Source organism: Salmo salar, chromosome ssa14 (genome assembly GCF_905237065.1).
Source record: "Salmo salar chromosome ssa14, Ssal_v3.1, whole genome shotgun sequence".
In the NCBI taxonomy this organism is placed as follows: Eukaryota; Metazoa; Chordata; class Actinopteri; order Salmoniformes; family Salmonidae; genus Salmo; species Salmo salar.
In genome coordinates, this window is record NC_059455.1 from 20350980 (window position 1) to 20377615 (window position 26636).

Genomic DNA, 26636 nt, shown 5'->3' on the forward strand with positions numbered 1-26636 from the left:
TGCTCTTGGACCAATGATGCTCGAGGTGGGTGAAATCAACACTGATTAGATTTTGAACACATTTAAAATATATAGGGGTATACAGTGCATTCGGAAGGTATTCAGACCCCTTCACTCATTCACATTTTGTTACGTTACAGCCTTATTGAAAAATGTATTACATTACATTTTGTTCCCTCATTAATCTACACACACTACCCCATAATGACAAAGCAAAGTCCGGGCTCTGGCTGAGCCACTCAAGGACATTGAGATTTGTCCCGAAGCCACTCCTGTGTTGTCCTGGCTGTGCTTAGGGTCGTTGTCCTGTTGGAAGGTCAACCTTCGCCCAGTCCGAGAACCTGCTCCAGAGGGCTCAGGACTTCACCAAGGATCTCTCTTTACTTTGCTCTGTTCATCTTTCCCTCGATCCTGACAAGTCTCCCAGTCCCTGCCACTAAAAAACATCCCCACAGCATGCTGCCACCACTGTAGGGATGGTGCCAGGTTTCCTCCAGATGTGATGCTTGGCATTCTGGCAAAGAGTTTAATCTTGGTTTCATCAGACCAGATAATATTGTTTCTCATGGTCTGAGAGTTCTTTGCCTTTTTAGCAAACTCCAAGCTGACTGTCATGTGCCTTTTACTGAGGAGTGGCTTCCGTCTGGCAACTCTACCATAAAGGCCTTATTGGTGGAGTGCTGCATAGATGGTTGTCCTTCTGGAAGGTTCTCCCATCTCCACAGAGGAACTCTGGAGCTCTGTCAGAGTGACCATCGGGTTCTTGGTTACCTCTCTGACCAAGGCCCTTCTCCCCCGATTGCTCAGTTTGGCCGGGCGGGCAGCTCTAGGAAGAGTCCTGGCGGCTCAAAACCTTTTCCATTTAAGAATGATGGAGGCCACTGTGTTTTTGGGTACCTTTTGCTCCAACATGCACTGTCAACTGTTGAACCTTTATATAGAAAGGTGTGTGCCTTTCCAAATCTTGTCCAATCAATTGAATTTACCACAGGTGGACTCCATTGAAGTTGTAGAAACATCTCAAGGATGATCAATGGAAACAGGATGCATCTGAGCTCAATTTCGAGTCTCATAGCAAAGGGTCTGAATACTTATGTAAATAAAGTATTTCTGTTTTTATATACATTTGCTAAAAAATGTAACTTTCGCCTTGTCATTATGGGGTTTTGTGTCTAGATTGATGAGAGATGTTTTATTTAATCCATTTTAGAATAAGGCTGTAATGTAACAAAATGTTGAAAAAGTGAAAGGGTCTGAATACTTACTGAATGCACTGTATAACTCCCCCTGCCTATGGTTGTAGCCAACTCCCCTTCAAGTTTATTAATGCACAATAGAACAAAAAGTCAATCCGCACACTGGTATAATGCTCCCAAAGTTTCGAGCCCAAACTGGGTGTTCGTCAGGACAAGTTGTTCACCAATGCACTAGCCTGGTTCTTGTTTGACGTCAGACAGAGGGGTCCCTCTATCTATGTGGTGAGAAAGTGGGCATCAGTGAGTGGCTGCCAGTGTTATTCTCCAGATCTGTGTAATCTGTCGTCTCAGTGGGTATTTATAGTCCCTCTGGTCCCTATGTCACTGCATTCAGACACAGGAGACTCTAAATATAACCACTGCGGCCGGTTGTCCGCGCTGTTTGAAGTGGTGCAGGCTGGGAGCAGGGACAATTCACAGCCGGTCAGCTGGCGTGTGGTGGAGGAGAGTACAGTGCTGAGCCAACAGAAAGGCAATGCTTGTGTCCCAAATGGCATCTTATTCCCTTTTATAGGATATTACATTTGACCAGGGGCCATAGGGCTCTGGTCAAAGTAGTGCACTAAATAGGGAATAAGGTGCCATTTAGGAGGATGCACACTTTCACTAGCCAGGGGAGGGTTACTCATCAGTCCTGACGGTAACCAACCACGGGCCATGAAGCAAACTCAGAGAAGCCTCTCTGCAGCTGCCAAGAGAACAGGCGATTTACCCGAAATCGTAGCTTTTAACAGAGTTTCTCAGTCTATTTATGACACACGGAATATCTGCAGTAGCGCCATGGCTGAAGCTAGTTGATAGAGGAAGAGTATTCCTCTTTTTTAATCGTGTTCAGTTTCATGCATAGTTTGTTACCCTGGTTTTCATTATAGTTTAATAGCGTAGTACAGTATACCCAACCACACTAATATGACAGTGAATAGTAGCCAGGCAGGAAGGTGATTTTTACAGCCTTGTGTGTGTACAGTTTTGAGTTCGGGATGAGGTTAATGGCCTGGCTGTCTCGTGTGTAGATCCACACACTCTGGCTGGGGCTCATAACATGTCGTGATGAGACTTCCTTTTCTCCAAGCTATTTAGCTCACTGAGGATGATGAGGGAATCTGGGTATCTAGACGAAGAATTGCGAAAGTTAATTTCATTGTTGCGGCGCAGTGCTCTCGGTTGAGTTGGTTCGCTGTGCAGTAATGCATGGTTATATTCCAACCGTCTCTTATTGTTACAGAGCACTGTCATGTTTTAATGATCCCACCCAGGTTACATCCCAAATGGCACCCTATTCCCTATATCATGCACTACTTTTGAGCAGAGTTCCGATGGGCGCTGTTCTAAAGTAGTGCACTGTAAAGGGAATAGGGTTCCGTTTGGAACAAAGACCCTCTTGTCACATGTTCTTAGCCAGCCCAATGTTTTCCCTCATTTTAAGTACAAGTATTTTCTGCTAAAGTTTAGATCTCGGCACTCTGAATCTGACTTGGTGTGTTAGCGTGTGCTGCCATAATTGACTATAATTTTGTGCCACTTAACTTCTTATGCTCTTTTCTTTGTAATGGCTGTATAGTAGAAATGAGAGGTTGGCTGTTGTTGTAAATGGTTTGTTTGCTTCCGTGATGGCTCGCCATTTTGTCATTTTCTATCCTCATTGTAATGACTCTGTAATAACACTTGACTTTGCCTCTTGGCCAATTGGAACCCAGGCCCTGGATCAAGACCATGGTTGCACCCTATTCCCTATTTAGTGCACTACTGTCCAGGGCCTACAGGTCTCACATAGGACTCAACAGAAGTGCACTATATAGGGAATAAAGTACCATTTGAGACTAAATGGATAACAACCTTGAAAATACCAAAGGTCACTGATTTTTGTCCCATATTGTGTACTCGGTCTGAAGTTTTTATCAGTAATAACCGTCTTCCTTTACTCCCTCTCCAACCTAATGTTATGTAGGTGTGTATATTGCAGGGGTTGGGTAAAAGCAAAAAAAAAACACATTTCCGTCTTGTCTGGATCAACAAAGTATTTATTTTTCTTCTAATAACCCTCTGCCTCTACTCCTGTTGTCTTTCTCCCCAGGCCCTGGATGGGTTCTTCTTTGTGGTGAACATGGAGGGGAACATTGTGTTTGTGTCCGAGAACGTGACCCAGTACCTGCTGTATAACCAGGAGGAGCTGATGAACACCAGCATCTACAGCGTCCTGCACGTAGGAGACCACGCGGAGTTCATCAAGAACCTGCTGCCCAAGTCCCTGGGTGAGTTACGCTACAGCTCCCCTTCTCTCACTCCTCTATCGCTCCATCCCTGTTTAATGTGCTTTCACAACCATCCAGCGAGAGGAAGGTTGTCAATGGAAGGGAACATTGGTAGCAGTAGTTTTTAAAAACTTTTAAAGGGATTGCTCACCCAAGTATTCAAGTTTGGGTGAATTATCCCTTTTAAGGAGATTTTCACGCGGCCGTTACTGATTTTCAGTCAGCAGTGAATGAGTCAATCTGAACTGGGCCGGACTCAACAAGGACTGGATAAAAAAAGGGCTTTGAGTGACAATGATGACAGTAAGTTGATCGTTTTGACCTTTGACCCCCTGTGTGTGCCCCCCCCCAGTGAACAGCAGGGCACCGCGGGCCAGTGAGAACCCCAACAGGAATAGCCACACGTTTAACTGCCGCATGTTGGTCAACCCCCACGGGCCCGAGGAGGGGGGCGTGCAGGAACCCAAGGACCAGGAGGTGCAGCAGAAATACGAGACCATGCAGTGTTTTGCCGTGTCCGAGCCAAAGTCCATCAAAGAGGAGGGAGAAGGTACATGAATGTTTGTTAAACCCCTGTCTTCCAATAAGGGGTTAATGCTGAACTCTTGGAATGAGGTCTTCTCTCTTAGTTAATTTCAAAAAATCTTCCAACATGGAACATTAAAGTTTCTGTCAGATGTTCCCTGTGCACGTCAATAGAACTTCACTCTTAAACTCTTTATTTTAGGAATGTAAGGTTTTCTAATATTGGAGGTATTTCCAAAGAGCATCTGGGCTTAGACTTGGACAGAAATCACAAACCTGGGTCACATTCATTAGTGCAAAAAACAAGCGTTCCTTATTGGCTATTTGTGTAGTCCCTTCCCTATTTGGCCTGTTTGTTTACGTTCATTCCTAGTAAATATGACCTTGTGTGGTCGGGTGTCTTCTCCTCTCCTCGGTTCATCTCCAACTCTCCAGTGTCCTGTCCTCCTTTAAGATTCCTGTCATCCGTCAGACACATCCTCAGAGAGGACCCTGGGACGTCTAATTAGTGGCTGCCACTTTCTCCATTCCCCCAGAGCTCCCAGGGAAATATATTTCTAATTTTAGTTCCGCCATCCTTTTGCTGCCACTTCCCAGATATTCAGTCACATTTTTCTCTTGACATTGAAACCACACCAGAGCTGCAAATTCAATGGAGACGCGTCGCTAATGAAAACCTGTTGATGGAGACTGAGGACGGTAGCTAGGAAATTTGAGGCAGGGTGTGAACTGAACTTCCACATGTTGTTTCACCCACCACATCCAACCAAGACGAGGCCATGTCGAACTTGAGCTCCAATGTAAAGCGTTTAATATTTCTTTTTTTTTTTCCTCCTTGTCTAGATTTCCAGTCTTGTCTGATCTGTGTGGCACGAAGGGTTCCGGTCAAAGAGAGGCCCATGCTCCCGACATATGAGAGCTTTACCACCAGGCAGGATCTCCAAGGTATGGTACAGCTACAGTACAGGACGACTACACTATTCATATGCATTACTCTCATCGCCCCTGACGTGGGTTGGTTCTCCAAAAGAGCTTCATCATTCACGTTCAATGTTCTATGTTTGAAATGTACATTGTTTTGGGGTTTAGGCCGGGTAACTGGAAAGCACTTTGTGACAACTTCTGATGTATAAAGTGCTTTATAAAGCTGTTTGATCGACTGAAGCTAGGCAAACTAACTGTTAGCATTGTAATCGTAGGTAAGATCACATCGCTGGACACCAGTCTGTTGAGAGCCTCCATGAAGCCAGGCTGGGAGGACCTGGTCAGAAGGTGCATCCAGAGATTCCACCTGCAGAACGACGGGGAGATGTCCTTTGCGAAAAAGCATCAGCAAGAAGGTACAATGCATAGAAATCCTAGAATATACAAGAGTATTATTTGTTCTATAAATGATATTCTGAGTTGCAATGTTTCACTGGATCTGGAGGAGTCCTTCAAAATTGAAAGCATGTGTCAGTAAATCTCTTTCATGTTTCATCTTCTCTCTTTCTCTCTCCAGTCCTGAGACAGGGCCATGCGTTCAGCCCTCTGTATCGCTTCTCCCTCTCCGACGGTACCATCGTGTCAGCCCAGACCAAGAGCAAGCTAGTGCGCTCCCCTGCCACCAATGAACCACAGCTCTACATGTCCCTCCACATCCTCCAGAGGTACATCCCCACCGACCCCCCTCCTCTCCCATTCAGAGACACTGTTTGGACCACAGCAGTCGTAGACATGGATCCTGGCCCGTTCTACTGACTAATTCTATAGGTGCAGCCACACCATGGAGGCTCAGTGCATCCCTTGCCATAGATAATATGATGTGCCCCACCTCTTAAACAGTCAGGGGCTGCGCCCCAAATGGCTCCCTATTCCCTGTATAGGGGCTACTTTTGACGAGAGCCCTATGGAGGCAAACTCCAGTGTTTCACCCGTTTTAACTAGCGGTCCCCGGGGCAGAGCTCGACAAGAACAGGAAACAACAGGACTGTTGTTGAGAATGAGTGGATCAACTGCAAACGTAGCTTTTTCTTGGTGTATTCTCTAACTCATAATGTAGCTTCAGTGACGTGCACAGTGAGTCCTTTGTGTTTTTAACTGTGCCTGGAGCTGCTAAAGCTTTTTCGGTGCGTGCCGCATTAGAGCTGTCGTTTATAGACCAGACTGGTGTTTGAGTTTGCTCTGTTGAGTACACAGTGTCTCACAGGACTGAACTTTAGTGATCTCCAACATGATGTTTTATCATCAGTATCCATCATAGAAGAAGTACTGTCTGAATGGGAGAAGGTTGACAACGGTTGTCATTCCATTTATGAATGCCATTTTGTTTTTTATGCTACTCTAGTTCAGCCGGAATGACGTAAATCAGCTTCCTTTAGTATGTCTGCGTCCCAAATGGCACCCTATTCCCTTTACAGTGCACTACTTTTGAACAGGGCTCTGGTCAAAAGTAGTGCACAATAAAGGGAATACGGTGCCATTTGAGACGGCCTATAATTTGTATATGCCTTAAAGCTGTGTCTGTGTGTTTGGCCCTTTTCCAGGGAGCAGACGATCTGTGGGATGAACCCGGACATGTCTGGACAGGGGATGGGGAAGCAGCCAATGAACACCATGTCCTCGCTGACCCCTCCCAGTGTGGTTGGGCAGTCCTCTGGGCTAGGGGTCCAGGGCCAAGACACAATGGTCAGCAGCAATACCAACATGGCCGCCATGGGGGGCCTGCAGGGTGGGCGTTACGGATGCCATGGGACTATGAACCGCACCCCCACTCCTCAGGGTGGCAGCAGCTACGCCCTCAAGATGGGGATGAACAGCCCGTCGCAGGGAAGCCCCAGTGTGACCTCTCAGGGGGGTCAGGGTGGTGGTGGTACCATGTTGTCTCCACGCCACCGCCAGAGCCCCAGTGTGGCAGGTAGCCCCCGGGTTCCCCCAGGACCCTTCTCCCCAACGGGCAGCCTTCACTCTCCGCCAGGGGGGTGTAACAGCACAGGAGGGGGGAACAGCCACGGTGGCTACACTGGTAACAGCTCCCTCAACGCTCTTCAGGCCCTCAGCGAATGCCACAGGGTCTCCCAGGCACAGTCCTCAGGGTCACCTGACAGAAAGCCAAGCAACCTGCTGCAGATGCACAGTCCCCCTGGTAGTGGTGGAGCCAGCAGTAGGAACAACTCCAGGCAGCTGGCCAACCGCAGCAGCACGTCTGAGAGAGAGATGGAGATGTTTGGAGCGTACGGAGAGCAGTCCCAGCCAGACGGGGAGGACCGGGAGCAAAGGGAGTCGAAAGACGGCACCCCCGAGCCCTTCGGGGGAGGAGCGCCAGGAGGAGAGCTGACTGACGCCCAGAACAGGCTCCTCAACAGCAAGGGCCACACCAAGCTCCTGCAGCTGCTCACCAACAAGTCGGAGCACATGGAGCCCTGCTCGCCCCACGGGGGAGGGGACCCCAACTGTAAGGACCCTGGGACAGGGCCGGGGGGCCACAACAACCACTCCTCCTCGCTGAAGGAGAAACACAAGATCCTCCACAGACTCCTCCAGAACAGCACGTCCCCGGTGGAGCTGGCCAAGTTGACGGCCGAGGCCACGGGGAAGGACCTGGGTCAGGACCAAGGAGGACCAGACAGCATGGCCGCCAGCGTGGCTGAGATGGCCACCAAGCAGGAGCCCATCAGCCCCAAGAAGAAGGACAACGCACTGCTGCGCTACTTGCTGGACAAAGACGACAATACCATGCAGGAGAAAGGCATCAAGATGGAGCCAGGGACAGAGATGAAGCTGGCCAACGTGAAGATGGAGAAGCATGACCCGGGATACAACATGGCAGATCAGGTCAGTACAGCACCAATGTGTATGGTCTTGATACACTGGCTACGCCCTAGTCCCTCTATTGGCCCTGGTCAAAGGTAGTGCGCTATATAGGGAAAAGGGTGCCATTTAAGACACAACCACTGATAGTCTGTGAAGTAAGCCATACAATGCAGCCTCCTGGGGATTGTCCTGGATTTCTTGTACTTTATTACGTAGTACCTAGTGAGAGTCTAACTAGGGAATCTGTTGCCCTGCCAGGCATTTAATAGCTGTGAGGATTTGTTGTTGAGAGATCTCTTAGCCATTGCCAAAGCCAAGTTGATCTCCTTGTGAAATCAAGGACCGGTCCTGAGAACTAGCTGGCTAGTGAGTGAGGCACACAGGCTGGCCTGGCGTCTGTGTTGAATTGACTCTGGCAGACAGTGGGGACTCTGAAATACAACATATTGCCAGGGGTAGTGGAGGGAGGAGGGAGAATCCAGTAGTGTTTATTGCTAGCTGGCTGGTTGGCACGCATTGGTGGCCTGCTCCTCTGGCTCGTCCTGGTCTAAACATCACCCGGAAGGCGTAGGTGACTACAGACAGCTTAGCAGCCATTGTTTATACTGCCAGCTCTCTGTGCTTCCTGTAGAGTGTGTGTGTTTGTGTGTGTGAAGAGGATGATCAGGTTGTCGTCAGTGTGTTCAGGGGTTACGAGATAGCTGGAGCGGGAGCTAGCAGGCACCGTGGGAAGAGGAAGTAAGAGCTACAAGCCTTTAATTAGATGTAAGCCGTCAGGCCACACGCCTACAGGGACTAGACATTCAGTTCAGAGGAGAATATTGGGCTGGGCATAAGACCAATATGATTTTTTTAAGGGTCATTTTTACAAATGCAACCTGTCAACACAATAGCTTTTAGCATAGCGACAACCTGTTAGCTGGGGTCCCTATAGCAGTGTTTCCTATCCCTGGTCCTCCAGTACCCCCAACAGTACACATTTTCATTATAGCCCTGAACAAGCACACCTGATTCAACTTGTCAACTAATCATCAAGCCCTCGGTGAGTTGAATGAGGTGTGTTTGTCCGTGGCTACAACTAAAATGTGTACTGTTGGGGGTACTGGAGGACCAGGGTTGGGAAACACTGGCCTACGAGGAGGCATCACTGTCTGTGTTAGCCAACAGCCAACTCCCTCTGCAGAGCGGAGCGGCCTTACATCATACATGACCTCATTAGTGCAGTCTGCTATTTATATCCTCCCCTCTATTCACCGGCCTGCCTGTATGAAAGGGCCTGCGCAGGAAAGATTCCATTCCCATCTATAGGCCTCCCTCCCTTCACTGAAAAATAGAGCTCATTCTCAGTGATGCATACAGTAAGTAGGTTAGGCTAGCTATGCACAGGCTTTCTTGATTAGAAAAGGATCTGGGGAAAAATGTAAACATCTTTTAGTGTGGAGTGCTCAGACAGTGTTTTCCTGTTCTAGAAAATATATACCATTATGTTCCATAATATCTATATATATTATTTATGTACATAGTGATCAGACACGGTCTCCCTCATACCACTATCCTACTCTGCTACCGGAGGCTATTCTAATGTGTACATATAACTTGTATGTCTTTGTCTGTGTGCATGGATATGCATGCAGTCTAGTGAGCTGGAAGACATCTTGGATGATCTGCAGTGTAGCCAGCAGCAGCAGCTCTTCTCAGGCCAGCACCAGCAGCAGTCCAGACCCGTGTCTCTGCCCGCCAACGTAGACAAGCAGTCCATTATCAACGACATCCTGCAGATGACCGAGAACAACAGCAGTCCCACGGGCACCAACACCCAGCAGAAGGCCTTCCCAGGCATGGGCCCAGGACGTGAGTTAACCACACCCCTGCTCTTATCTGTCCCAGGTTACGTCCCGAATGGCACCTTATTCCCTATGGGCCCTGGTCAAGTAGTGCACTCACTGTATAGACAATAGGGTGCCGTTTGGGAAGTAACCCCAGAAGCCCTTAACCACAGATCTGAGATCAGCTTACCCTCCCTAAATATATCATAAAGAATGTATGACCCTGTGTCAGCAGTTAGTTAGGGGCGACTTCTACCTACGTTGTCCTACGTTTGATATGGGAAAAAATGGTTTATAGTTTAGTGAGATGATTGTGTAACTTTTTCTCTCTTGTGCTCCCAGACTTCAATGGTCCCAGGATGGGCCAGCCAGGAGGACTGCCCCCTGTCCGCAGTATGTCCCTGGATCAGTCCAACATGTCTGCCAATGGTTCTCCCCGGCCCTTCCCTCTTCCCAGGAACAGCAGCCCCTACTCTGTCATGCAGCAGCAAGTCATGATGGGAAACCACGGGATGCTGCAGAGCCAGGCTAACATGGGCAACGCAGGCGAGTTGTCTAAAAAGTCATTAAGCTATGTATTACCAGCTAAATGTTTTGTGTGTTCTTCTATACCACTTCATGTTATTATTGGATCAGTCTCAAATGGCTCCCTATTCCCTATATAGTGCACTACTTTTGATTAGGGTCCATTTACAGTGTTTAGAAGTGAACCTTGCTCAGCTTACAGTCTGTCCTCTCCTGTCTCCCTGTCCTAGGCATGCCCCGGGCTGGCATGCAGCAGGGTTGGGGTCCTCAGGGGCCAATGGGCCAGGCTCTGCAGCAGAGAATGGGGCCTGATGGTCGCATGGTGCCCAACGTCTCTGCTGGAGTCCCCATGAGGCCCAGCAACCAGCAGCCTGGACCCAGACAGATGGTCTCCATGCAGATGACGGGAAATGGTGAGTGCTGCTGCTGCCGCCCCTGTTTCTCCACACACACCTTGCCCCCGTTTCACCTAACACACACACACACACACACACACACACACACACACACACACACACACACACACACACACCTTGCCTCTGTATCCATCTAGAGCCCTATGAAGGCTATAATTGAACTTATTCTGAATCTTTTCAAAATGTCTGAACAATCAGAGATGGAGATGGCTGGTCCTCCCTACCCAGGGCAGCAGGCACCGCCCAATCAGACTGCCCCGTGGCCTGACCGCATGATGTCTGTAGACCGTGGACTTTATGACAACCAGAACAGGTAACTAGCTACACACAGTGCAGACAAGGGTTGAATATTTCCCGTTATTTTACAAATGTTCCATCCCGAGAATATATCACTTTTCTCTCGGCTAACCCAGTATTTCCCGCCAAAACCGGAAGTGTCATTCAAAAGCATTATAAAGCATATAAATAGGCCTTGGTCTGGATTTGATCTAACATTCAAACCTGATGCTACCTGAGCCTGATGAGCCATACATTAAATAAACGTTTGAGCCCTACATTAAAGACATTTAATGAGCCCAAGCCCAAATGATTGTGCCATTACCCAATACATATGTAAGATATAGGTTACTGCACATTACGCACAACAGAAAAACAAAAATCCACAGACGTAGCTAGCTATATGCTCTCTTGGGTAAATAAATGAAACTAGCTCCAGTAGGCTAATCTTGTTGAATGTATTATACTGTTTTGTATTATGATAAAGCAGAAGAGAACATGTGATTCTGGTGCAGCACATGCTGCTTACAAAGTTATAGGCTAGCGAATTAGATTTTAGTATTGAAATATAATAGGGCCTATTTGTATAATTAGTTGTCTGACGCATATATATACCTTTCATATCTCCCGAAATGTTATTAGCCTACCTCCTCTTTCTCTCTCTATTGTTGCTTCATTCCTTCCTCGCGTTCAACAGTTAAATGAAATGTTTAGTTGTCCTCGTCTTCATCATTCTCCTGACGCAAAAGGCTTTCACTTCTCTTCACGAAGATTGAATGGTTATGGGTCTGAATTAATAACTGCTATAGTCTACCACCATCTGAATGGTTATGGGTCTGAATTAATAACTGCTGTAGTCTACCACCATCTGAATGGTTATGGGTCTGAATTAATAACTGCTATAGCCTACCACCATCTGAATGGTTATGGGTCTGAATTAATAACTGCTGTAGTCTACCACCATCTGAATGGTTATGGGTCTGAATGGTTATGGGTCTGAATGAATAACTGCTATAGTCTACCACCATCTGAATGGTTATGGGTCTGAATTAATAACTGCTATAGTCTACCACCATCTGAATGGTTATGGGTCTGAATGAATAACTGCTATAGTCTACCACCATCTGAATGGTTATGGGTCTGAATTAATAACTGCTATAGTCTACCACCATCTGAATGGTTATGGGTCTGAATTAATAACTGCTATAGTCTACCACCATCTGAATGGTTATGGGTCTGAATGGTTATGGGTCTGAATTAATAACTGTTATAGTCTACCACCATCTGAATGGTTATGGGTCTGAATTAATAACTGCTCTAGTCTACCACCATCTGAATGGTTATGGGTCTGAATGGTTATGGGTCTGAATTAATAACTGTTATAGTCTACCACCATCTGAATGGTTATGGGTCTGAATTAATAACTGCTATAGTCTACCACCATCTGAATGGTTATGGGTCTGAATTAATAACTGCTATAGCCTACCACCATCTGAATAGTTATGGTCTGAATTAATAACTGCTATAGCCTACCACCATCTGAATGGTTATGCGTCTGAATTAATAACTGCTATAGCCTACCACCATTTCAATGGTTATGGGTCTGAATTAATAACTGCTATAGTCTACCACCATCTGAATGGTTATGGGTCTGAATTAATAACTGTTATAGTCTACCACCATCTGAATGGTTATGGGTCTGAATTAATAACTGCTATAGTCTACCACCATCTGAATGGTTATGGGTCTGAATTAATAACTGCTGTAGTCTACCACCATCTGAATGGTTATGGGTCTGAATTAATAACTGCTATAGTCTACCACCATCTGAATGGTTATGGGTCTGAATTAATAACTGCTATAGCCTACCACCATCTGAATGGTTATGGGTCTGAATTAATAACTGCTATAGTCTACCACCATCTGAATGGTTATGGGTCTGAATTAATAACTGCTGTAGTCTACCACCATCTGAATGGTTATGGGTCTGAATTAATAACTGCTATAGTCTACCACCATCTGAATGGTTATGGGTCTGAATTAATAACTGCTATAGTCTACCACCATCTGAATGGTTATGGGTCTGAATTAATTACTGCTATAGTCTACCACCATCTGAATGGTTATGGGTCTGAATTAATAACTGCTGTAGCCTACCACCATCTGAATGGTTATGGGTCTGAATTAATAACTGCTATAGTCTACCACCATCTGAATGGTTATGGGTCTGAATTAATAACTGCTGTAGCCTACCACCATCTGAATGGTTATGGGTCTGAATTAATAGCTGCTATAGTCTAAAACCATCTGAATGGTTATGGGTCTGAATTAATAGCTGCTATAGTCTACCACCATCTGAATGGTTATGGGTCTGAATTAATAGCTGCTATAGTCTAAAACCATCTGAATGGTTATGGGTCTGAATTAATAGCTGCTATAGTCTACCACCATCTGAATGGTTATGGGTCTGAATTAATAACTGCTATAGTCTACCACCATCTGAATGGTTATGGGTCTGAATTAATAGCTGCTGTAGTCTAAAACCATCTGAATGGTTATGGGTCTGAATTAATAACTGCTGTAGTCTACCACCATCTGAATGGTTATGGGTCTGAATTAATAACTGCTGTAGTCTACCACCATCTGAATGGTTATGGGTCTGAATTAATAACTGCTGTAGCCTACCACCATCTGAATGGTTATGGGTCTGAATTAATAACTGCTGTAGTCTACCACCATCTGAATGGTTATGGGTCTGAAATAATAACTGCTATAGTCTACCACCATCTGAATGGTTATGGGTCTGAATGGTTATGGGTCTGAATTAATTACTGCTATAGTCTACTACCATCTGAATGGTTATGGGTCTGAATGGTTATGGGTCTGAATAATAACTGCTATAGTCTACCACCATCTGAATGGTTATGGGTGTGAAATAATAACTGCTATAGTCTACCACCATCTGAATGGTTATGGGTCTGAATGGTTATGGGTCTGAATTAATAACTGTTATAGTCTACCACCATCTGAATGGTTATGGGTCTGAATTAATAACTGCTGTAGTCTACCACCATCTGAATGGTTATGGGTCTGAATTAATAACTGCTATAGTCTACCACCATCTGAATGGTTATGGGTCTGAATTAATAACTGCTATATCCTACCGCTCACGCTTCTATCAAACTAGTTTCAAACAACAGTTCTATTGGCTGCTGTATTTAACATTCAACAAACAAGGGCTTGCGTCCCTCTTCGAATAGTCTATTGGTAAAAATGTCCGGCAAGATATTCTAGTCTAGCTTTTCCTGCATGGGACTCCAGCTAAGGAGCGATATTTTAAGGAAAGAGGCCCGCAGAGCACAGGTGCATCCGTATTTGCGCCAGAGACGGAGAATCTTTTTATCTTTAACCCATCATTCATTAGCTAAATATGAGGCTAATACTACATTACCTGAAAGATATAGGCTAGAACATCCATATATAGGCCTATCGATCAGGATGATCTATTTTGGATGCAATTCGACTGGCATTGACAGAGAGAGAGAGACAGAGACGGTGTGCTCACGCGTGCACGGATTTAAAGCAACGCTATTCAAGTGATAGGCTGTTTTAAAACTCTGCAGCTGCAATAAAATATATATAAACTGTCTTTACAAGAAAAAAATAAGGTAACCCCGAAAGCCAGGTGGAGATGTGTAAAGACGCCCATTCGGTCTTTATATTACTGTATCATAGGCTATGCTGCAGCAAATGTAGGCCTACCTGTCACAAGACAAAAAGTTACCATGATGAGATGATGGGGCTACATGCATTGTGAACTGCAGTCCATACTGAGATGGGCTGTCTGTCCCCGTTGACGATTCATCACGCAAGAAGGCCATGGAGAAGCTAGATTTAGACATCACATATAATTTAACAGTTACATTCCATTTTACGTCATACGGTTCATATAAATAATTTATTATAATTTACCGGTTTCTCGCAGTTATTTATCCTGGGAAAAGGGCGGTAAATCTCTGCAACCGGGTTCCCGCCGTTCAGTCCTAGTGCAGACCTCTTCTCTCAGTGACAGTACAACACACCTCACACTTCTGTCTGACACTCTTTTGAAAATTGTGCACTGTATAGGTAATAAGGTGCCATTTCGGATGTTATGAACTGTCACATTCTGAACCTACTCTGGTTTTTCACTCACCAGATAATGAGAACATCCCAGACAAGTCAGAACATGTTACTGTATGCTTGTGTACTGACTGCACAGTCAGTGGCTGTTGAGTTTGAAAGTTGTATGGTATGCACCTGATGGTGTCTGTCTGATGAGAAGCAGATGATTCTCACCGTAGTGACCTCCTCTGGCCACACGGCCCTCATCTGTCTGACCTTGATCTCTAACCTCCGACCTTGTTGTGGCATGTCGTGTTCTTGCACTTAACACCCACACTTCGTAAAAAGGGTCTACTTGCGATAACTGAAATGTCCTTGTTTTTTCCTACTGAACTTAGTCTGGATCAGAGCATCTGCTGAATGAACTAAATGTAATGAAATGTGTTCCCTCACAGACAGGTGTATGGTAACCCCCAGGAGGAGGCGCTGTGTCCCCCCTCGCGGCCTGGTGAGGGGCCCTTGGATGGGGACGCCCTGCTCAGCCAGCTCTACTCAGTGCTGAAAGACTTTGACGGCCTGGAGGAGATTGACCGCGCCCTGGGAATCCCCACTCTGGTCAGTCAGGTAATCTCTATTAGCCACTGTAATCTGCCCAGGCCACAAAGATGTACTAGAGAGCTCATCTCCTATCTTTTCAATTGCCACTTCATAATGGTGAAATCCCTTATTAATGGGGCAATCTGCAGTTGCCACATATACATTTTTTAAATGAATGATATGTACCCATTGATTCTTGAATAATGTAATTTATAAATGCCTAATGATTTTAGTTCTACTTTCATTCCTCATTAAAACCTGAAATATAAGCTTGTTTTAAACCAATGTTTGTAAACAAGGTTAATGTAAACAAACACTGTATACCCTTAAAACATGGTTGAAACAATGATTTTGATATCATGGATGGTCATTCCTCACAGTCCCTCAGCTTTTTACAGAAACGGTGGCGGTGAGATGCTTTGTTATTGTTTTAATTGCGCATTTCCCCTTTAATGCCGCTGGCCCATAGCCTGTTTTGGGATGGACAAGTGTGCCCTCTATCCAACTCTATGACCCTGGCCAACAAGCCTATAGCAGGCAGGCAGCTGGGCTCAGCTACATTTTCCCTTTAAAGGGCTTACTGTAGTTCAGTACTGTAGTTCAGTATTGTACTGTAATTCAGTGACTTCTGTACAGTAGTTACTAATAATAATTTGGTGGGTGCTTATATTTGTCCTATTTCACACATGCACATGTGTGAATTTGAAATGTGTTTTTTGCATATCCCAACTCTCCCGGCGACACCTTCAGAGAGTGGGGTCACAGCCAGGGTCTGCCATTATCAATGGCGACTTTGGAGCAATTAGGGTTAGGTGCCTTGCTCAAGGGCGCATCGACAAATAGTTACTTGTTTCCCCTAAGGTCTATAGGGAATGTGCATGTTGCTGTGGGTTCCGTTGTCATTTTATAAATGGATTGCGATATTATGCAAGTTGGTGTAAACTACAAAATCTTAAATGAATTTAGCTGGCTAGTTTTGTTAGCAAGCCATTACTTATTAACGGAAAGAAGACAAGCCAAAACAAACAACAGTGACCTATTGTATCATTTACAAATGCCCTGCTATGTGACTCAATTTCTTACCTTGTTTGATCAATCTTTGTAGGGCCAGCAAGTGGAGCAGGAGCAGTATCCTAGTCAGGAGTCGCCCATGATGAAGCCACCCATGTACAGCCAGCACTACCCCCAGGCTGGCAGCATGGCACAGGGCAACTACATGGGCCATCAAGACCCTGCCTTCCACGGTATGCCCGGTCTGATGGGCCAGCGGATGGGCTACCCCATGCTGCGACTCCCTGCCCGACCAGGAGGCCCGGTGCCCGCCCAGCCCAACAACCTGAGGCTGCAGCTGCAGCACCGACTACAGGCACAGCTGGTAGGGCGACACACCACCCCCTGGAGCCCTCACTGTAATTTATATTGGCCCTGTTCTAATTCATGTCTTCAATCGCAAAGAAACATTTTAAAAGCTTGAAATGATGTTCTAAATAATATATACTGTGGCCCAATATACTATCTTTCCCCTTTCAAAATCAGACACACCACACCTAGAGCCCTCATTGTAAATCATAAGGCATATACGAACATCCTGATCTGAAAAGGACCATTTATAGGCTAAAGCTTGAAATAGTGTTGAGTTTGGGATAAATACGATAATTGCACAACCCTGCCCCTCCCTTGTCAAAATCATAAAGGAACTTGACATTTAAGAACATTGCAAACAGAACTGGACATCTGAAAATAAGAGCTTATAGTCTCCTCTCTGAGGCAGCTACTGCCACCTGTTGGAGAGTTTGAGAAATGTATTAAAGAAATCACAACGATGACTCAATGTAATGGGCCTTACAGAATGTGAAGGTCTATGTAATGAACATATTTAAGTTGTTAAAATGTTTCAAGTCATTTTCTTATTTCCTCAGCAGAATCGTCAGCCAATGATGAATCAGATGGGCGTGTCCAACATGAACTTACCTCTCAGACCCAGTGTACCCAACCAGGTTAGTCAAATACTGTAGCAGATCATTATTGTAACACAACAGCTCCATGTGTGTGTGTGACTCAAAGCTTGCATCTGAAATGAGAGCCTATTCCCTATATAGTGTACTACTTTTGACGGTACCCTATTCCCTATATCGGGGTCGGCAACAGGCAGTTTTGGCCCTCTACGAATTCAGCTACAAATTTGTTTTAATTTAGGAAATCTGTTCCCAAGTATTCCCACGAATAAAACAAGATGTGATCGTGTCTCAATGTAATCAAGGTATGAAATTGTTATTTTCCAAAACAATCTATTTTTGGGCTTAGTTGTGGTCAATTTACACTGTACAAATTATTATAATTATGTTACGGCCCCCTGACCATCCGCTGTGACAAAAATTGGCCCTATATATAGTCTACTTCTTTTGGCCAGGGCCCATAGTGCACTATATAGGGGAAAGGGTGCCATTTGGGACGCACACTAAATGTCTAAAATCAAAATGTGTATTTGACCGTCTGTCCTTCCAGGGAACCCTTAATGCTCAGATGTTGGCCCAGAGACAGAGGGAGTACCTGAGTAACCACCTGCGGCAGCGCCAGCAGCATGTCCACCAGAGAGCCATGCTGATGCGGGCCCAGGGCCTCAACATCCCCCCCAATATGGCTGCAGTGGCTGGGGCAGTTGGGCCCTCGCAGTCTCCCGGCATGCCCCCCGGCTCCATGCCTGCCTCCATGGGCACCAACCCTCGGATCCCCCAGGCAAACCCCCAGCAGTTCCCCTACCCGGCCAGCTACGGTACTGGGCTCACATCCCCACCGCCCTCCACCAGCCCCTTCTCCCCGCTGTCCCCTGGTCTCCCGGGGGCTCAGCAGCTCCTCTCCCCTCTCCACTCCTCCCCGATCCCGCATGGCTCCTCCCAGATGAGTCTGGCTAATCAGCAAGGGATGATGGGAAACGTAGGCGGACAGTTTGGAGCCGCAGTGAGTCCACAAATGCAGCAGCACAGTGCCTTCCAGTTTCCCAGCTCAGGTATTCTCTAATACTGCCCGGTCACCTCGCTGTGTGTACTTCTGTCTCAGACACCATGGAGCATTGTGCTACTGGCTTCCTATCACAGCTTAGGTTGAATTTGAACTGATAATCATACACTGGTTTTATTTGGTGGCTGCGTGACTGTGTGGAGGTGTTTTGTTTCTCATACGTTCTCCATTTTGTCATGGTTTAGCTGAACATCAATAAAGTAGTATGCCTCATGTAATCTCCAAATTCAATCTACCTGAAGAAATCCAAGGACTCACAATCCATAGTATTAACTAATCATTCTCTTGTCATGCTAGTCAAAACAATCCATTTCATATGATACATGGATAAGAATTACTAATAGCATTATCACATTTTAGATTGCTTTGTGTTGGTGTTGTTCACGTAGGCTAATGGTTGTGGCTGACCTGTAGTATTTTGACCAAGTTCCATCCCCCTCCTCTTACCCATTCATGTGACTATTGATTTTCTGCTTGTGCAACGTTTTGGACCCAACTGCATATATTTTACTTTACTGGCTCTTCCTGTATTTCTGTTTCTTCCTGCATGAACATACCTGCAGCAGGCAACTACAACCCACAGCTTATCTTTAGCCTGGTCCCAGGTATGTTTGTGCTCTCTTACCAACTTCATTGCTGTCATTGTCAAGTCAACCATGGCATGACAACGAGTGACAAAGACTTGGAATGATGGCACAAACAGACTGCACCTCAAGCTATCTTGTCTTGACAATGTAAATGAATGTGTTTGGGTGTTTCCTGCTGTACTCCACCCCTCAGTATTGATAACATATCTCCTTGTTGGTCCTGTCAGGTGTCAACCAGCAGCAGCAGGACGCAGGCTTCATCGGTGCCACCACCCCCCAGAGCCCTGTCATGTCCCCCCGTATGAGCCATGCCCAGAGCCCCATGATGCAACAGCAGACCCAGGCCAATTCCACCTACCAGCCATCCTCTGAGATGAATGGCTGGCCTCAGGGCAACATGTCAGCAAACGGGTGAGACTGACTGGCAGCTCTGACTAGATATCTGATTACTGATAAGGTTGCAAAATTCATAGAACTTCAGAAAGGGTTTCCAGAAATTCTGGTTGGGGGATTCCCTGAATCAGGAGGGAATATGCAGGAAATCTGTAATTCTTCATCCAGGATTTCTGGAAAACCTGGACCTTTTGCAAACCTACTACTAACCTATGCATTTAGCGTCTATTTAGTTGTCATGGTTCTTAAGTATATGATCATATGTTTTGACTTTGCATTAATTTATACTGTCTGTAGAATGTATCCAGTATGCTCTCATTATACAAATTCTTTCATCAACCTGTGGTAAAATCAGTGACTGAATATGTACTTTTTTGTTTCCATGTTCCGTTACAGCATGTTCACGCAACAGTCTCAGCAGTACGTGCCCCAACAGCCTAACAGTGGAATGTACAACGGCAGCAACGCCAACCCCAACATGAGCGGTGTCCCCATGGCCTCCAACGCCAACGGCAGCATGAGCAACATGAACCAAATGTCAGCAGGCCAGATGACCATGACCTCTGTGTCTACAGAAAGCCTTTCCTCCATGGGCCCTGAGCAGGTGAGGGGAGAGAAAGGGTGTGTGTGGGGCTGTGTAATGAGTGTGTGTGTGTGTGGGGCTGTGTAATGAGTGTGTGTGTGTGTGTGTGGGGCTGTGTAATGAGTGTGTGGGGCTGTGTAATGAGTGTGTGGCGCTGTGTAATGAGTGTGTGGGGCTGTGTAATGAGTGTGTGTGTGTGTGTGGGGCTGTGTAATGAGTGTGTGTGTGTGTGTGGGGCTGTGTAGTGTGTGTGTGGGGCTGTGTAGTGTGTGTGTGGGGCTGTGTAGTGTGTGTGTGGGGCTGTGTTTGTGTGTGTGTGTGGGGCTGTGTTGTGTGTGTGTGTGGGGCTGTGTTGTGTGTGTGTGTGGGGCTGTGTGTGTGTGTGTGTGGGGCTGTGTTGTGTTGTGTGTGTGTGTGGGGCTGTGTTGTGTGTGTGTGTGTGTGGGGCTGTGTTGTGTGTGTGTGTGGGGCTTGTTGTGTGTGTGTGTGTGGGGCTGTGTTGTGTGTGTGTGGTGTGTGTGTGTGTGTGTGTGTGTGTGTGTGTGTGGGGGCTGTGTGTGTGTGTGTGTGTGTGGGGCTGTGTTGTGTGTGTGTGTGTGGGGGGCTGTGTGTGTGGGGCTGTGTTGTGTGTGTGTGTGTGTGTGGGGCTGTGTTGTGTGTGTGTGTGTGGGGCTGTGTTGTGTGTGGTGTGGGGCTGTGTGTGTGTGTGTGTGTGGGGCTGTGTGTGTGTGTGTGTGTGTGTGGGGCTGTGTTGTGTGTGTGTGTGTGGGGCTGTGTTGTGTGTGTGTGTGTGTGGGGCTGTGTGGTGTGTGTGTGTGTGGGGCTGTGTGTGTGTGTGTGTGTGTGTGTGTGGGGCTGTGTGTGTGTGTGTGTGTGTGGGGCGTGTGTGTGTGTGTGGGGCTGGTGTGTGTGTGTGTGTGTGGGGCTGTGTAGTGTGTGTGTGTGGGGCTGTGTGTGTGTGTGTGTGGGGTGTGTGTGTGTGTGGGGCTGTGTGTGTGTGTGTGGGGCTGTGTGTGTGTGTGTGGGGCTGTGTGTGTGTGTGTGTGGGGCTGTGTAATGTGTGTGTAGGGCTGTGTGTGTGTGTGTGGGTGTGTGGGGCTGTGTAATGTATGTGTGTGTGGGGCTGTGTAATGCGTGTGTGGGGCTGTGTAATGCGTGTGTGGGGCTGTGTAATGCGTGTGTGGAGCTGTGTAGTGTGTGTGTGGGGCTGTGTAATGTGTGTGTGTGTGTGTGGGGCTGTGTAATGTGTGTGTGTGTGTGGGGCTGTGTAATGTGTGTGTGTGTGGGGCTGTGTAGTGTGTGTGTGTGTGTGTGGGGCTGTGTAGTGTGTGTGTGGGGCTGTGTAGTGTGTGTGTGTGTGTGTGTGTGGGGCTGTGTGTGTGTGTGTGTGTGGGGCTGTGTAGTGTGTGTGTGTGTGTGTGGGGCTGTGTAGTGTGTGTGTGTGTGTGGGGCTGTGTAGTGTGTGTGTGTGTGTGGGGCTGTGTAGTGTGTGTGTGTGTGGGGCTGTGTAATGTGTGTGTGTGGGGCTGTGTAATATGTGTGTGGGGCTGTGTAAGTGTGGGGCTGTGTAGTGTGTGTGTGGGGCTGTGTAGTGTGTGTGTGTGGGGCTGTGTAGTGTGTGTGTGTGGGGCTGTGTAGTGTGTGTGTGTGGGGCTGTGTAGTGTGTGTGTGGGGCTGTGTAATGCGTGTGTGGGGCTGTGTAATGCGTGTGTGGGGCTGTGTAATGCGTGTGTGGGGCTGTGTAATGCGTGTGTGGGGGCTGTGTAATGTGTGTGTGTGGGGCTGTGTAATGTGTGTGTGTGGGGCTGTGTAATGTGTGTGTGTGTGTGTGTGTGTGGGGGCTGTGTAATGTGTGTGTGTGTGGGGGCTGTGTAATGTGTGTGTGTGTGGGGCGCTGTGTAATGTGTGTGTGTGTGTGCGTGTGGGGGCTGTGTAATGTGTGTGTGTGTGTGTGTGTGTGGGGCTGTGTATGTGTGTGTGTGTGTGTGTGGGGGCTGTGTAATGTGTGTGTGTGTGTGTGGGGGGCTGTGTAATGTGTGTGTGTGTGTGTGTGTGTGTGTGTGTGTGTGGGGCTGTGTAATGTGTGTGTGTGTGGGGCTGTGTAATGTGTGTGTGTGTGGGGGGCTGTGTAATGTGTGTGTGTGTGTGTGTGTGGGGCTGTGTAATGTGTGTGTGTGTGTGTGTGGGGCTGTGTAATGTGTGTGTGTGTGGGGCTGTGTAATGTGTGTGTGTGTGGGGCTGTGTAATGTGTGTGTGTGTGTGTGGGGGCTGTGTAATGTGTGTGTGTGTGGGGCTGTGTAATGTGTGTGTGGGCTGTGTAATGTGTGTGGGGCTGTGTAGTGTGTGTGGGGCTGTGTGTGTGTGGGGCTGTGTAGTGTGTGTGTGTGTGGGGGCTGTGTAGTGTGTGGGGGCTGTGTAGTGTGTGTGTGTGTGTGGGGCTGTGTAATGCGTGTGTGGAGCTGTGTAATGCGTGTGTGGGGCTGTGTAGTGTGTGTGTGGGGTATTGTGTGTGTGGGGCTGTGTAATGTATGTGGGGCTGTGTAATGTGTGTGTGTGTGTAATGTGTGTGTGTGTGGGGCTGTGTAATGTGTGTGTGTGTGTGGGGCTGTGTAGTGTGTGTGTGTGGGCTGTGTAATGTGTGTGTGGGGCTGTGTAATGTGTGTGTGGGGTGTGTGTGTGTGTGTGTGTGGGGCTGTGTAATGTGTGTGTGGGGCTGTGTAATGTGTGTGTGGGGCTGTGTGTGTGTGTGTGTGTGTGGGGCTGTGTAATGTGTGTGTGTGTGTGTGGGGCTGTGTAGTGTGTGTGTGTGTGGGGCTGTGTTGTGTGTGTGTGTGTGGGGCTGTGTAGTGTGTGTGTGTGTGTGTGGGGCTGTGTAGTGTGTGTGTGTGTGTGTGGGGCTGTGTAGTGTGTGTGTGTGGGGCTGTGTAGTGTGTGTGTGTGGGGCTGTGTAGTGTGTGTGTGTGGGCTGTGTAATGTGTGTGTGGGGCTGTGTAATGCGTGTGTGGGGCTGTGTAATGTGTGTGTGGGGCTGTGTAATGTGTGTGTGGGGGCTGTGTAGTGTGTGTGTGGGGGCTGTGTAATGTGTGTGTGTGTGGGGGCTGTGTAATGTGTGTGTGTGTGTGTGGGGGCTGTGTGTGTGTGTGTGTGTGTGTGGGGCTGTGTAATGTGTGTGTGTGTGGGGGCTGTGTAATGTGTGTGTGTGTGTGGGGGCTGTGTAATGTGTGTGTGTGTGTGTGTGTGTGTGGGGCTGTGTAGTGTGTGTGTGGGGCTGTGTAATGTGTGTGTGGGCTGTGTAATGTGTGTGGGGCTGTGTAGTGTGTGTGTGTGTGTGTGTGTGTGTGTGTGTGTGTGTGGGGCTGTGTAGTGTGTGTGTGTGTGTGGGGCTGTGTAGTGTGTGTGTGTGTGTGTGTGGGGCTGTGTAATGTGTGTGTGTGTGGGGCTGTGTAATGTGTGTGTGTGTGTGTGGGGCTGTGTAGTGTGTGTGTGTGTGTGGGGCTGTGTAATGTGTGTGTGTGTGTGGTGTGTGTGTGTGTGTGTGGGGCTGTGTAATGTGTGTGTGTGTGTGGGGCTGTGTAATGTGTGTGTGTGTGTGGGCTGTGTAGTGTGTGTGGGGCTGTGTAATGTGTGTGTGTGTGTGTGTGTGTGTGGCTGTGTGTGTGTGTGTGTGTGTGGGGGGCTGTGTAGTGTGTGGGGCTGTGTAGTGTGTGTGTGTGTGTGGGGCTGTGTAGTGTGTGTGTGGGGCTGTGTAGTGTGTGTGTGTGTGGGGGGCTGTGTAGTGTGTGTGGGGGGGCTGTGTAGTGTGTGGGGCTGTGTGTGTGTGTGTGTGGGGGGCTGTGTAGTGTGTGTGGGGGCTGTGTAGTGTGTGGGGCTGTGTAATGTGTGGGGCTGTGTAATGTGTGTGTGTGTGTGGGGCTGTGTAGTGTGTGTGTGTGTGTGGGGGCTGTGTAGTGTGTGTGTGTGTGTGTGGGGCTGTGTAGTGTGTGTGTGTGTGTGGGGGCTGTGTAATGTGTGTGTGTGTGTGTGTGTGGGGGGCTGTGTAATGTGTGTGTGTGTGTGGGGGCTGTGTAAGTGTGTGTGTGTGTGTGGGGGCTGTGTAGTGTGTGTGTGTGTGGGGGGCTGTGTAATGTGTGTGTGTGGGGCTGTGTAATGTGTGTGTGTGTGGGGGGCTGTGTAATGTGTGTGTGTGTGTGTGTGTGTGGGGGGCTGTGTAGTGTGTGTGTGGGGGCTGTGTAATGTGTGTGTGTGGGGGCTGTGTAGTGTGTGTGTGTGTGTGGGGCTGTGTAATGTGTGTGTGTGTGGGGCTGTGTAATGTGTGTGTGTGTGGGGCTGTGTAATGTGTGTGTGTGGGGGGCTGTGTAATGTGTGTGTGTGTGTGGGGGCTGTGTAGTGTGTGTGTGTGTGGGGGGCTGTGTGTGTGTGTGGGGGCTGTGTAGTGTGTGTGTGTGTGGGGGCTGTGTAGTGTGTGTGTGTGGGGGCTGTGTAGTGTGTGTGTGGGGGCTGTGTAGTGTGTGTGTGTGTGTGGGGCTGTGTAGTGTGTGTGTGGGGGGCTGTGTAGTGTGTGTGTGGGGCTGTGTAGTGTGTGTGTGTGGGGGCTGTGTAATGTGTGTGTGTGTGGGGGCTGTGTAGTGTGTGTGTGTGTGTGGGGCTGTGTAATGTGTGTGTGTGTGTGTGGGGCTGTGTAATGTGTGTGTGTGTGTGTGTGGGGCTGTGTAATGTGTGTGTTGGGGGCTGTGTAGTGTGTGTGTGTGGGGGGCTGTGTAATGTGTGTGTGTGTGTGTGTGGGGCTGTGTAATGTGTGTGTGTGTGTGTGGGGCTGTGTAATGTGTGTGTGTGGGGCTGTGTAATGTGTGTGGGGGCTGTGTAATGTGTGGGGCTGTGTAATGTGTGTGTGTGTGTGTGTGTGGGGGGCTGTGTAATGTGTGGGGCTGTGTAATGTGTGTGTGTGTGTGGGGCTGTGTAGTGTGTGTGTGTGGGGCTGTGTGTGTGTGTGTGTGGGGCTGTGTAGTGTGTGTGTGTGTGGGGCTGTGTAGTGTGTGTGTGTGGGGCTGTGTAGTGTGTGTGTGTGTGGGGCTGTGTAGTGTGTGTGTGTGTGGGGCTGTGTAGTGTGTGTGTGTGTGGGGCTGTGTAGTGTGTGTGTGTGTGGGGCTGTGTAGTGTGTGTGTGTGTGGGCTGTGTAGTGTGTGTGTGTGTGTGTGTGGGGCTGTGTGTGTGTGTGTGGGACTGTGTGTGTGTGTGGGGCTGTGTAGTGTGTGTGTGTGTGTGGGCTGTGTAGTGTGTGTGTGTGTGTGTGTGTGGGGCTGTGTAGTGTGGGGCTGTGTAGTGTGTAGTGTGTGTGTGTGTGGGGCTGTGTAGTGTGTGTGTGTGTGTGTGTGGGGCTGTGTAATGTGTGTGTGTGTGGGGCTGTGTAATGAGTGTGTGTGTGTGTGTGTGTGTGTGTGTGGGGCTGTGTAATTAGTGTGTGTGTGTGGGGCTGTGTAATTAGTGTGTGTGTGTGGGGCTGTGTAATGTGTGTGTGTGTGTAGTGTGTGTGTGTGGGGCTGTGTAATTAGTGTGTGTGTGTGTGTGGGGCTGTGTAGTGTGTGTGTGTAATGTGTGTGTGTGTGTGGGGCTGTGTAGTGTGTGTGTGGGGCTGTGTAATGTGTGTGTGTGTGTGTGGGGCTGTGTAATGTGTGTGTGTGTGGGGCTGTGTAATGTGTGTGTGTGTGTGTGTGTGGGGCTGTGTAATGTGTGTGTGTGTGGGGGCTGTGTAGTGTGTGTGGGGCTGTGTAGTGTGTGTGTGTGTGTGTGTGTGGGGCTGTGTAGTGTGTGTGTGTGTGTGGGGCTGTTTAATATGGGGCTGTGTAATGTATGTGTGTGTGTGGGGCTGTGTAATGTGTGTGTGTGTGTGGGGCTGTGTAATGTGTGTGTGTGGGGCTGTGTGTGTGTGTGTGGGGCTGTGTAATGTGTGTGTGTGTGTGTGGGGGGGGCTGTGTAATGAGTGTGTGTGGGGCTGTGTAATGAGTGTGTGTGTGGGGCTGTGTAATTAGTGTGTCGTGTGTGTGTGGGGGGGCGCTGTGTTACGAGTGGGGCTGTGTAACGAGTGTGTGTGTCCAGTGCCAGTTTCACCTACCCCTGTGTGTACTGTAGTTTCTCTTTAGCGATTTAGAAGTACTTCAGAAATAAGCTCTTTACCAGAGGATCTGCCCTCAGTTGCGTGCAAGCTAGTACTGGTTTGTTTGCTATGTATGCAGTGGACTCTGATGCATAGTAGTAGACTGCTTTCCCAAACGGTACTGTAACGTCCCACATTTTACACTACTTTTGACCAGAGCCTTATGGACCCTGGTATAAAGTAGAGCACTATTGAGGGAATAGGTTGCCGTTTGGGAGGCAGCCTTAGTGTGGTGGTGTAGTGGAACATTAAACAAAAGTCCATGTGTTCCAACTTCCACAGGTGAATGATAATGGCTTGAGACGAGGCGATAGCCTCATTCTAGAACAGTTGGG

General features: G+C 47.9%; 1 protein-coding gene across 8 annotated transcripts in view; it reads left to right on the top strand.

Moving 5' to 3' along the window:
* LOC106568819 (nuclear receptor coactivator 2) overlaps positions 1 to 26636 on the top strand; it is a 66368-nt gene that overhangs the window by 39144 nt on the left and 588 nt on the right. For 3 of the 8 annotated variants that reach the window (XM_014139504.2, XM_045694070.1, XM_045694069.1), the window contains 17 exons: positions 1 to 25; positions 3331 to 3508; positions 3861 to 4058; positions 4877 to 4978; positions 5233 to 5373; positions 5535 to 5682; positions 6559 to 7846; positions 9460 to 9676; positions 9994 to 10197; positions 10407 to 10589; positions 10791 to 10905; positions 15428 to 15596; positions 16675 to 16944; positions 17489 to 17566; positions 18075 to 18576; positions 19402 to 19585; positions 19964 to 20171. The exon at positions 1 to 25 is cut by the window's left edge and continues 79 nt beyond it. In XM_014139504.2, the coding sequence (XP_013994979.2) occupies positions 1 to 25; positions 3331 to 3508; positions 3861 to 4058; positions 4877 to 4978; positions 5233 to 5373; positions 5535 to 5682; positions 6559 to 7846; positions 9460 to 9676; positions 9994 to 10197; positions 10407 to 10589; positions 10791 to 10905; positions 15428 to 15596; positions 16675 to 16944; positions 17489 to 17566; positions 18075 to 18576; positions 19402 to 19585; positions 19964 to 20171 (4210 nt within the window). The remainder of the gene's footprint in view (positions 26 to 3330; positions 3509 to 3860; positions 4059 to 4876; positions 4979 to 5232; positions 5374 to 5534; positions 5683 to 6558; positions 7847 to 9459; positions 9677 to 9993; positions 10198 to 10406; positions 10590 to 10790; positions 10906 to 15427; positions 15597 to 16674; positions 16945 to 17488; positions 17567 to 18074; positions 18577 to 19401; positions 19586 to 19963; positions 20172 to 26636) is intronic. The other 5 variants (XM_045694074.1, XM_045694071.1, XM_045694075.1 and 2 more) reach the window with 5 other exon arrangements.